Source organism: Megalobrama amblycephala, linkage group LG7 (assembly GCF_018812025.1).
Source record: "Megalobrama amblycephala isolate DHTTF-2021 linkage group LG7, ASM1881202v1, whole genome shotgun sequence".
Classification (NCBI taxonomy): Eukaryota; Metazoa; Chordata; class Actinopteri; order Cypriniformes; family Xenocyprididae; genus Megalobrama; species Megalobrama amblycephala.
In genome coordinates, this window is record NC_063050.1 from 5,390,753 (window position 1) to 5,403,606 (window position 12,854).

Sequence of the window (12,854 nt, forward strand, 5' to 3'; positions counted from 1 at the left end):
TACGATGTTCAACAGGAAGCCAATGCAGTGACAACAGAACTGGGCTAATATGGTCATACTTCCTAGTTCTAGTAAGAACTCTAGCTGCTGCATTTTGTACGAGCTTTAATTTATTTATCAAGTGGGAGGAACAACCACCCAGTAGAGCGTTACAGTAATCTAGTCTCGAGGTCATGAACGCATGAACTAACTGTTCTGCATTTTTCATTGAAAGCATATGTCGTAGTATGCTAGTAACATAGCCTTCAAATGAAAGTTTGGTATCAAAGAGCACACCCTAGCTGACGATGAAGACTTAACAGAGCAGCCATCAAGTGTTAGACAGTATTCTAGGTTATTGCGTGAAGAAGTTGTCGGTCCAAAAATTAGAATCTCTGTTTTTTTCTGGATTTAGTAGTAGGAAATTACTGGTCATTCAGTTTTTTATATCAGATATACATTCTGTTAATTTTGCGAATTGGTAAGTTTCATCAGCGCACGAAGAAATATAGAGCTGAGCATCATCAGCATAACAGTGAAAACTAACGCCATGCTTCCTAATGATATCTCCCAAGGGTAGCATGTACAAACTGAAAAGCAACGGTCCTAGTACTGAGCCTTGTGGTACTCCATATCGAATTTGTGATTGATATGACATCTCATCGTTTACTTCTACAAACTGATAACGGTCAGATAAGTATGATTTGAACCATGACAAGGCAATGCCACTAATGCCAACATAGTTTTCAAATCTATTTAAAAGAATATTGTGATTGATAGTGTCTAATGCAGCACTAAGATCCAGTAACACTAATAGAGAGATACAACCACGATCTGATGATAAGAGCAAATCATTAGTAACTCTAATGAGAGCAGTCTCAGTACTATGGTACCGTCTAAATCCTGACTGGAAATCCTCACAGATACTATTTCTTTCTAAAAAGGAACAGAGTTGTGATGAAACTGCCTTTTCTCGTATTTTTGACAGAAAAGGAAGATTTGAGATCAGCCTGTAATTGACTAATTCTCTAGGATCAAGTTGTGTTTTTTTAACAAGAGGTTTAATAATAGCCAGCTTAAAAGTTTCTGGTACGTATCTTAGTGATAAAGATGAATTAACAATATTAAGAAGAGGATCTTTGACCTCTGGAAGCATCTCTTTCAATAGCTTAGTCGGTATAGGGTCTAACATACATGTGGCTGATTTTGATGATTTAACAAGTTTAGACAATTCTTCCTCTCCTAAAGCAGTAAATGAATTGATTTTTTCCTCAGGGATACTACAATGCACTGTCTGGCACGATACTGCAGTAGACGGTTGCATGGTTATAATTTTTTCTCTAATATTATCAATCTTGCAAGTAAAGAGCTTCATAAAGTCATTACTGCTGTGCTCTTTGGAAACATCAGAAGTTGTAGCTTTATTTCTTGTTAATTTAGCCACTGTATCAAATAAATACCTAGGGTTGTGTTTATTTTCTTCTAAATGTTTTGAAAAATAAGGCCTTTCTGTACTCAATCATTCTTTCTTTCCACGAAATGCGAAATACTTCTAGTTTTGTTTTCTTCCAGCTGTGCTCCATTTTTCTGGCTGCTGTTTTTAGGGCCCGAGTGTGCTCATTGTACCATGGCATTGTATTAATTTCCTTAATCTTTTTTAAACGCAAAGGAGCAACTGAATCTGATGTGCTGGAAAAGACAGAGGCAATAGTTTCTGTTACAACATCGAGGTCTTCTAAGCTGTCTGGTATGCTAAGGCGATGAAACTGATCAGGAAGATTATTTATAAAGCAATCTTTAGTGGTAGAATGGTTCTACCAAATTTATGGCAGGGATGCAGTTTAGCCGCTTTGACTAAATGTAGTATACACTCTGAGAAAAAAAAAGTACATAATTGTACCTTTAGGGGTACAATGGTACAAAGGTACAAATTTGTACCCTTGTGATTTGTACCTTAAGAGACAAGTGTTGTACCTTTGGTGACAATTTTGTACTCTCTCAGAAAATAAAGTACAAAATAGTTTGAGTTGAAATTATTTCATTATCTTTCTTGCAGGTGATTTTAAAGCTTACACTAAGAAAAATAGTCCATTACAGTGCAACAAGACAGTACAATACTGTAATATTAAAGTGTTAATATATATATTTTTTTATTAATCTTCAATCTAAGGTACTTGTCTGCTTCTGCTTTAAGTTCTCTCTCTCATCCATATATATATGAGGTTAATGTACTGTAAATAATTAAATGTAATGTTATACACACATTATGGGTAAAAACATTTTTAATGTTTCTGAAAGAAGTCTCTTCTGCATTTATTTGTTCAAAAATACAGTAAAACAGCGAAATATTATTCCAATGTAAAACTGTTTTCTATGTGAATATATAGTAAAGTGTAATTTATTATTTTTTTATTTATTATTAATTTTCCATAATAATATATGGTGTTAGAAGCTGCATCTCATTTCGAAGGCTGTGTCCTCCGGAGGTTGCATTTAAAGACTGCATAGAGGTGATCTCATTTAAGAAAAGTAACAGATTGCAAAGTAAGAAAGAAACTACAGTATTTTAGTTTAACTTGCTGATAGAAAAAAATGTCAGTGGCCTCCACCTGTAGAACCATTCCTGTTTTGGGGGTCGTCTCATTGTTGCCCATCTAGTACACCTGTTGGTAATTTCATTAACACCAAAGCAGCTGAAACTGATTAACAACCCCCTCTGCTACTGAACTGACCAGATCAATATCCCACAAGTTTAACTGACTTGATGCTATTCTCTGATTAAAAGTGTTCTTAGCAGTGTATATATAAAGTTTTGCATTCCACTGCATTCCAAGTTTGATGTGTAACCAGTCGATGCATCACAGCGTGACCCATTGTCTGAATTAAAAGAAAACATATTTTTGCAGTAGAGTAGATTGTATATTTTTACATTTTGAATGTATTACTTTTTGTTATATGTTGAATTCATGTTTATAAAAAAGATGCCGCAGAGTGTGACGACCTTTAAAATGTCCGTAGAAATTTAGTGTGCTCAAAGTCAAGTGTGACCACGGCTTAACCTCCAAACTCATATTATGTGGAGCTGTGTGACCAATAGAAGATCAATATGTCATGGCGTGACCTCGGACCTCTGTTCTGGCGAGGTCCTCTCAAAGTTATGAACAAATGTTCCTCCAGTAACATTAATAGAATCTTTGTTCAGAGTTATATAGTCTTTAGTAATATTCTCAAAACGTCAGCACAAAACATAACATTATTTGTACAATGCTCAGGGAACCTTTTCTCCTGAGATGTTTAGTTGGATGTTCGTCTAATGTTTTTTAAAGTTTCAGAACATTCAGAGAAAATTCAAAAACAACATTCCCATAATGTTAGAAGAATGATAAATGTTCACATAACCAAGAAAAAGACATTTTTTAAAACGTTTTAAAAAACAGATGTTCAGAGAACATTCAGGAATAAAGTTTTATAACCTAATGGGGATGTTAGCAAAATGTTATTAGAGAATATTTTTTTGTTAGCTGGGTATAGGGTAACCAGAGTTCTCTTGTATACTACACGAGAATTACACCACTATGTGTCAGCAAAAGACTGCTGGATGATGCAAAACTTTATTTTTGACAACGTGACGTGACTTGTGACCAAGTATGGTGACCCATACTTGGAATTTGTGCTCTGCTTTTCACCCATCCAAGTCCACACACACAGCAGTGAGTAGTGAAAACACATTCACCCTAAAAACACAATTTGCTGACAGATAAACAGAAGTACAGTGTTCATTTACATATATATAGAGTTATGTTTATAGGAAAAGTTTATCGGTTTATGAGCAATTGAACTGAATTCCTCATTTAGTGTTTCTGATGTCTATTGTGGACATATCCAACAGCAAATCCAGTTTTGACACATAATGCCTTTCATTGCAGGAGTTTATTGAAGTTTATTATCGATTCAGTTGTACATTTAAAGAAGTGACCCAAATCAAAGAAGAAGAAACTTACACAAAACAATGATTTACTAAGTTACACAGTTAACAGAGGAAAAGGAAACCCTGTGTAATGTGTAAAGTGTAATGTTTCTTCAAAAGTCTAAGACACGTCTGATCTTCATGCTGATGGATTTCATACCAACAGCAAAATTGTTCTTCCAGCTAGACCAAACATTTCCAATGGCGTAATGAGTATCATCTTCTCCCCATAAATACACACCGTTGGAGTTTGTTCGAGCATCACTGAGGACATCAGGTGCACATTTATTCAACTGAACATGTGTTTTGTTTTGTTTTTTGTTTTTTTATGTGAATGAAAGTGTCCGACCTGCTCCTCCATCAGTGAATCCTGAAACATACAGTTGATATCTGTCAGTTTCACAATCCACAGAGAAGGACGAGTACTGAGCAAAACCTTTCCTGAATCCTCTCTTGTACTGATTCCACAGCTGGAAATATACTGCCGTCCATTCTCTTCTGAATCACCTGTTGTTATGACCCAAAAACTTTTCAGTTTGCCTAGGGACATTAAGGGAATGCAACATTTACAAAAAAACAACAACAACTAAATAACCAAAATTAAACCTAACTTATTAGGGCAAATCAAACAGTGGGCACATAGTGAAGAGGAGAACAGAGGTTCAAGCAGAGAAAACATTTATTAATCTTTACCACCAACCAATATAACAAGAAAAAGCTTTAAATATATACAAAAATATATGCATTCACAATTAACAATAAACAAAAGGAAAAGAAAGGGACTTTGAAATAAATACAAACTCACCAATGAAATAATGAAGAGAGCAAGAGTGTTGCCAAATCAAAAAACAGAATAAAACAAAAGTTTTCTAAATAAGGGATTTAAGTCTAACCTAGAATATAACTACACTAAATAAACCAAACAAACCTTGAAAACAGATGCGACGTCGCCTTTTATACTTACGTCAGGGAGGAGTCAGTGGACAAACCCCTTTTGAATGACAGAAAGGAAAACCAATCACAATCAAGTGAAAAACACAACAAATGACCATATAAACATAACTAATCATAACACCTGTGATGGGTTTATATAGAAGATATTGTTTAATGCGTTTAATGATCTAAAGTCAAATTCGTACCGTCCATCCTCCGTTGTCTTCATCTTTCCCACCTGAGATCATGTCACAGTAAACCCAGACAGGAACATCACCTGCTGGATAGATGGAGTAAATCCCACTGACTGTTTGTCCTGCTTTATAAAGGTCAGAACAGTCGACCGGCGTGTTTTCATCATTACTGCATCTGTTCATCAGAACAACAGAGAGAAGAACCACCAGAAACACCATCAACTAGACGAGACAGAGAGAGAAAGAGATGAACATCACACTGAAATACAGTTAAAACAGATCTCTGCTGTGATCTACAGAGGACAGATTGAGAAGATGGCAGTAAGTTCATCTGTTTCCTTTTTGTCAGTCAGATACCTTGATGTGGTTTTTATCTTCATTTCAGACTGATGTTCACTTCTTTCTCTGTCTTGTGCAGATGTTTTTGTTGGCGGTTCTTATCCCTGTTTTACTGGGCTGTGAGTGTGATAGTGATATAGAAAAGGGGTCGACTGTTCTGACCTTTATAAAGCAGGACAAACAGTCAGTGGGATTTACTCCATCTATCCAGCAGGTGGCGCTCCTGTCTGGGTTTACTGTCACATGATCTCAGATGGAAAAGATGAAGACAAGTGTTAAATAATTTCTTATTTCTTGGGCTTCACTTTTTGACTTTCTTTGTGTCTTGGGATTTAGTAGTTCTTGGACACACTGACACTCTCACACACAACCAGAAGTTGAAGACACACACACATTTACATGTCATAAATGTAGGGAAATAGTCAGGCTGACAGAGAGAATCTCAGAATTAGAGACACGCATCCAAACTTTAATTGAGGATAGTAAGAATGCAAGGGCTTCAGATACTGTTTTGGATGCGACTAGCTTAGTGAACTCTGTACATTGTTCGGTTCCGGCTGTAGAGCCCGCGCAGCAGGGCACTTGGGTAACGGTGAGGCGGCCTAGCCGCGGAAAACACCACTCTTCCGTTCCAATAAGAACATCACACAGGTTCTCCCCACTCAGTGACGCACCCACTGAGAATCTTGTTGAAAGTGCCCTAGTCATTGGCGATTCTATTACACGGAACGTGAAAATAGAGACACCAGCCACCATAGTCACATGTTTGCCGGGAGCCAGAGCACCTGACATCAAAGCAAATTTAAAAGTGCTGGCTAATGCTAATCGTAAATACTCTAAAATTATTATTCACATCGGCACTAATGATGTTCGACTTCGCCAGTCGGAGATCACTAAAATGAACATTAAAGAGATGTGTGAACTCGCAAGTACAATGTCAGGAGAAGTAATTTGCTCTGGCCCTCTTCCTGTTCATTGGAGTGATGAGATAGTTAGCAGATTATCATCACTCAATGGCTGGCTGTCTAAGTGGTGTCCGCAGAATAATATAGGTTTCAAAGACAATTGGAAAAGTTTTTGGGGCAGACCTGACCTGTTGAAAAGAGATGGTATTCATCCTTCCCGGGATGGTGCTGCTCTTCTCTCTAGTAATATGGCACATAGTCTTAGAGCTGAAACATGACAAACTGAGGCCCAGGACAGGAAAAAGCAGCAGACAGACTGGCTAAACCGACCGTCTGCTAGCTGCCTCACGTTACAGAAGTCAGATAAATCCCAACACATAGAAACTCTCACACCTAGATATTATTACATAGAGACTGTGTCTGTACCCCAAATTAGTAAAAACAAAAAACTTCCAAACCCATTCAATGGTAAAAATTTAATTGATGTTCAACAAATAAAAAATAGAGATAATACTGATAAACAACTGATAAAGCTTGGGTTGTTAAATATTAGATCCCTTTCTACAAAAACACTTATTGTAAATGATATTATCACAGACAATAATCTAGATGTGCTGTGTTTGACAGAAACGTGGCTAAACCGGACGATTACATTACTTTAAATAAGTCTAGCCCTCAAGGTTATGATTATCAACACAATCCTCGTCAGAAAGGCAAAGGGGGAGGTGTTGCTGTAATTTATAGTAATACAGTATATAATGAAAACACGACTGGGCCCAAGATGGATCCTTGTGGGACCCTACAGGAAATGGATGCTGGAGAAGAAAAAGAGGCAAACCATTTAAAAAAGGTTCCCTGGACTCTGACAATCTGTTTTAAACACTGTAACCTGAAGTGCTGAAATGTCTGTGTCTGTATATCTGTAACCTCATTACATCCTATAACTCCTGGCGTAATGTTATTAAGTACCTTTATGGATTTTGAGAGAGGAAGTACCATTGCTGGTGATGCAGGCCTCACTGAGCTATCGGATTTCATCAAAAATATCTTAATTTGTGTTCTGAAGATGAACGAAGGCCTTACGGGTGTGGAAGGGCATGAGAGTGAGTAATTAATGACAGAATTTTCGGTAACACTTTAGAATAACTCACGCTATGAAGCATTAGTTAAGCATTAGTAAATAGTTAAATCCTCATTTATAAAACATTAATAGACATTAGTAAGCCATTTATAAATACAGCTATAAATGCTTTGTTCTTGATTTATAAGCATATCTTTAATGAGTTTAATAATTGGATTTTCATACTTTATTAATGATCAATTTATCATTTCTAAATTATGTATTACATTATTCACAAACCAGTAATTTAGGAGTTGTCAGTGGTTCATAAGATCATTTAGGAAGTGTAAGTAAATGATTAATAAAATATTTAAATGTACATTTATGCATATTATTATTTAGACATATAGTATTAGTTACTCAGTGTGTTAATAAATGCTTTATTAACATATTCCTAGTGTCAAAACTACCTCGGTACTAACTTTAAAACATTAGAGTACAGCAGTGCAGAAGATCACTGAACCTTTAAATCTCATTTATAAAAGCTTTACGAGGCATAAACAGTCCTCACTTCAGATGAGCTCACAAAAATAGTTAACTGACCACTTCTAAATGTGTTATAACTGCCTGAATTAATCATGAATTGCAGTAGGAATATGTGTTAATATGTGGGAGTTGCTTCCTGCTTCGCTACTGTTCGGACGCTCTTGCTTACAGCTCCGCGCTTTGCTCTATTGCTTTTATATTTTATCTCCTAATTTTAACTACAGCAAATCGGCACAGTGGTCAAACGACAAATCTTGGCAACAACAATCTTTTTAACTGGAAGAATTGCTACAAAAAAGGGGAATTTTTATCCAACCAGCCTCCCACTGACCGCCATCAGCTTACATTCCGGAGAAGGGAAAACACAGCTGCCTACATTCAAAAGGATTAGAAATAATATGCCTCTTCTGGTTGAAGAATCTACCTGCTGCACAAACTGCCACAGACTTCTACAAAGGATTGCAGTTCTTGAAACAAAGTTACTTGCGGGACTACCAAACCAGAAGGAACACACAACAGAGCTTCGTCATGGACGTCCTCAGCACAAAGCCGGTGAGTCTCATGAATCTAATGCCCCTAAACAGACCGTACTGAGTGCCGGAACTGATCAGCACATTAATCGATGGCACACACAGGGAGCGAGACCCAAAGGCACTCGAGACATTAGATTGTCACGAGTATCACATATTAATGCAGTAGCATCCTCTACCCCAAACACTAGCTCCCTACCACCGCCAATACATCTGGAGAACAGATTTGAAGTGTTAATGAATGTGGGTGAGGAATCTCCAGACTTGATGAATGTGGGTGAGGAATCCCCAAACATGATCGGACACAGATCAAATCAGCCAGCAGCTAACACCGATGCTAACTGCCGCTCAAGGTTGAACAGTCAGAGGCACTCAGCTCTTAGAGCAGCCAAGCCCAGGACTCTGATAGTGGGTGACTCTATTATCAGAAACATTAGCAGCAGGGATACAACTACATTCTGCCTTCCACAAGCAACAGTTTCTGATGTAAACAGGGAACTTAAGAGCATTCTGATGAAATATAAGACTGCAAATCGACTAATCATTCATGTGGGGAAGAATGATATTCAGAAGGAGCAGTCAGAACTCCTTAAGAGGGATTTCAATGAACTTTTTGAAATGCTTAAAAGACTAAAAGTTCAGTCGTTCATCAGTGGACCACTCCCAGCAAGAGGAACAAATAGATTTACACGGTTGCTTGGGCTCAAGAGTGCTAAAGGACAATATCTACTTCTGCCTCCATCATCCTTCAGCAGTGTGTGCAAATCCACTCAACCTGAATGGCACAAACACACCTGGACAGAGTACAACTGACCACAGAACTTCACTTCAGCAGCTGAATGGACATGCGGTTGATACTTCCCACAAGGTCAATGATAACACCACGCAGCCACAACAACCACTGCTCACGGACACAATCCTAACTGAGCCCTGCCCACAGAGCTCACCGAGAGACAGTGACGTGTTAGAACTGCTCCAAGATTCAGCACCCAAGGACGACTTTTGGGAAAACAGCCAGGGAAGCCAGGACAACATATTACAGCCTCCGGTAACACCAGAGCAACAGCCCCTCTCACCGGACACGTTATCCCTCTCTCCAGCATCCCCTCTTCTGTGCTTTTCAGAGAAAATGGAGGAACTGGTGTATGCTGGAACCAAACTCTCCCACTCTTTTGCTGCGAGCCCCCAGATATCAACAAAAAAGCGTCAAGCCCCGAAACCACCAAAGCCTGTGGGCCCAGCTCGGCCTCCCCCTCCTCCTGCGAGAGCTCTTCGGCCCCTGCCACAACGCCAGGGCCCTCACCCTCCTCCATCTGTTCTAGGTGAATCAAAAACAACCGATAACAGCTCTCAGTGATGTGTGTCGGGTCCCCGCTACGATAACAGTGACTTTATCAATTGTTTACAGAACAAGCGGGAACCCAGTGTGCCTGTAGCTTTCTCTATTTCTGTTTTATTACATTATAGAAAGCCTAAGGCCTTTTCAAACCGTTTGGCAAACCCATTTAATCTGCTACCTATTACACGTCAAACTAAGATTACTGTAGAGACAGAAAGTAAGACTGTTAAGTTAGCACTTTTAAACATCCGCTCACTTAAAAATAAATCTTGTCAATGACTTAATAACCACAAACAACCTAGATTTTATGCTTCTAAATGAAACATGGCTTGAAGACAGCTGCAGTGCAACAATCCTGAATGAAACAGCCCCTCCTAACTTTACTTTTATGAGTGTCTGCAGAGCTGTTAGGAGAGGTGGAGGTGTTGCTGCTCTATTTAAAGATGTCTATCAAGGCAAGCAAGTGTCATTTGGGGATTACTTGTCTTTCGAATATTTAGGTATTGTGTTAAAAGGTGCTCCTCGCATTCTACTTATAGTTATTTACAAGCCTCCAAAATACTCTCCAGCCTTTGTGGAGGATTTTACAGAACTGTTATCAGCAATTTCCTCAGAGTCTGACTGTTTTGTTATTACTGGGGACTTTAACATCCACATAGAAAATGCAGAATCCAATATGGCAAAAGAAATCATAACTGTTCTGAATACTTTTGATCTGACTCAGCATGTACATGGACCTACACACAATCGTGGACACACTCTAGATTTAATTATTAGTAAGGGTCTAAACATTTCATCCATTGTCATTAAGGATGTAGCGCTATCTGATCATTTCTGTATTTTCTTTGAAATATTGATCTGTCCGACTGTTGAAGCTAGATCTGTCTCGGGCAAAAAGCGATGCTTAAATGAGAATACTAGTGCACTGTTTATGAAGGATATATCTTTAACACCAAGCATATCCGCAGACTCTGTTGATTTTCTCCTTGATTCTTTTAACTCAAAAGTACAGAATGTTATTGATAACATTGCTCCTGTGAAAGTCAGGAAGAAAAGTGGCAGACAAAAAGCACCGTGGAGAAACTCAACAGCAGTGCAAAATATGAAAAGACAATGCAGAAAAGCTGAGCGCATGTGGCGAAAGACAAAACTTGAAATTCATTATAACATCTATAAAGATATTCTTCATGCTTTCAATGTGGAATTAGGCAAAGCTAGACAGACCTTCTTCTCAAATATAATAAACAGAAACTTAAACAACACCCGCACTCTTTTTGCTACTGTAGAGAGACTAACAAACCCCCCAAGTCAGATTCCCAGTGAAATGCTCTCAGACAGCAAATGTTTAAGAGTTTGCTTCCTTCTTCTCTGAGAAAATTAATAATATCAGAAAGGCGATCAGCACATCCTTGAGCTGCACTGGGGTAAAACAGATCAGATCACAACCTCAGAAAGTAGCTATTATGTCTGATTTCGAAGCAATTGATGGTAAAATTTTGGAAGAAACAGTACAGCACCTTAAAACATCAACCTGCGCCCTTGACACACTTCCCACATCTTTTTTCAAAAGAGTGTTTGACTGTTTAGAAGCAGATCTCCTAGAAGTGGTAAATGCCTCACTTCTCTCTGGGACTTTTCCAAAATCCCTGAAAACTGCAGTTGTTAAGCCCCTCCTGAAAAAGAGCAATCTGGATAACACCATATTGAGCAACTACAGGCCAATCTCAAATCTTCCTTTCATAGGCAAGATCATTGAAAAAGTTGTTTTCAATCAGCTGAACAAGTTCTTAAGCTTGAATGGATACTTTGACAACTTTCAATCTGGTTTCCGACCACATCACAGCACAGAGACAGCACTCATAAAGATAATAAATGATATTCGCCTAAACACAGATTCAGGTAAATTATCAGTGCTGGTTCTACTCGACCTCAGTGCTGCGTTTGACACTGTTGATCACAACATTCTTCTTGACAGGCTCGAAAACTGGGTTGGGCTCTCTGGGATGGTCCTTAAATGGTTCAGGTCATACTTAGAAGGGAGAGGTTATTATGTGAGTATCGGTGACTATAAGTCTGAGTGGACATCCATGACATGCGGAGTCCCTCAAGGTTCAATACTTGCACCCCTCCTGTTCAACCTATATATGCTGCCACTGAGCCAAATAATGAGAAAGAACCAAATTGCATATCACAGCTATGCAGATGACACCCAGATTTACCTAGCCCTCTCACCTAACGACTACAGCCCCATTGACTCCCTGTGCCAATGCATTGATGAAATTAAAAATTGGATGTGCCTAAACTTCCTTCAGTTAAACAAAGACAAAACTGAAGTCATTGCGTTTGGAAACAAAGACGAAGTTCTCAAAGTGAACACGTACCTTCACTCTAGGGGTCAAACAACTAAAAATCAAGTCAGGAATCTTGGTGTGATTCTGGAGTCAGACCTGAGTTTCAGTAGCCATGTAAAGACAATAACTAAATCAGCATATTATCATCTCAAAAATATTGCAAGAATTAGATGCTTTGTCTCCAGTCAAGACTTAGAGAAACTTGTTCATGCTTTCATCACCAGCCGGGTGGATTATTGTAATGGGCTCCTCACTGGTCTTCCCAAAAAGATCATAAGACAACTGCAGCTCATACAGAACGCTGCTGCCAGGATACTGAGCAGAACCCGAAAACATGAACACATCACACCAGTCCTCAGGTCCTTGCACTGGCTTCCAGTTGCATTTAGAATTGATTTTAAAGTACTGTTACTCGTTTATAAATCACTCAATGGCCTAGGACCCCAATACATTGCAGATATGCTCATAGAATATAAACCTAACAGATCACTCAGATCATCAGGATCAAGTCATTTAGAAATACCAAGGGTTCACTCAAAGCAGGGAGAGTCTGCTTTTAGCTGTTACGCCAGCCGCAGCTGGAACCAGCTTCCAGAAGAGATCAGGTGTGCTCCTATAGTAGCCACATTCAAATCCAGACTCAAAACACATCTTTTTATCTATGCATTTGCTGATTGAGCACTGTGCTATGTCCGAACTGTTTGCACTTTA

General features: G+C 38.6%; 1 protein-coding gene and 1 long non-coding RNA gene across 3 annotated transcripts in view; both read right to left on the reverse strand.

Annotated features, from left to right (window-relative positions):
* LOC125271165 (microfibril-associated glycoprotein 4-like) overlaps positions 1 to 12,854 on the reverse strand; it is a 69,955-nt gene that overhangs the window by 49,624 nt on the left and 7,477 nt on the right. Inside the window, exon 1 of one of the 2 annotated variants that reach the window (XM_048195166.1) lies at positions 5,086 to 5,307. The exons of the other annotated variant lie outside the window; for it this stretch is intronic. Coding sequence (XP_048051123.1) covers positions 5,086 to 5,292 — 207 coding nt within the window. The 5' untranslated portion in view covers positions 5,293 to 5,307. Of the gene's footprint in view, positions 1 to 5,085; positions 5,308 to 12,854 lie in introns of those variants that run through there. 2 annotated transcript variants of the gene reach the window in all.
* On the reverse strand, positions 3,893 to 4,952 carry LOC125271190. The gene is made up of 2 exons (XR_007185531.1): positions 4,752 to 4,952; positions 3,893 to 4,486 (listed from the first exon to the last, which is right to left on the reverse strand). It is a non-coding gene; the product is annotated as an uncharacterized LOC125271190 (long non-coding RNA).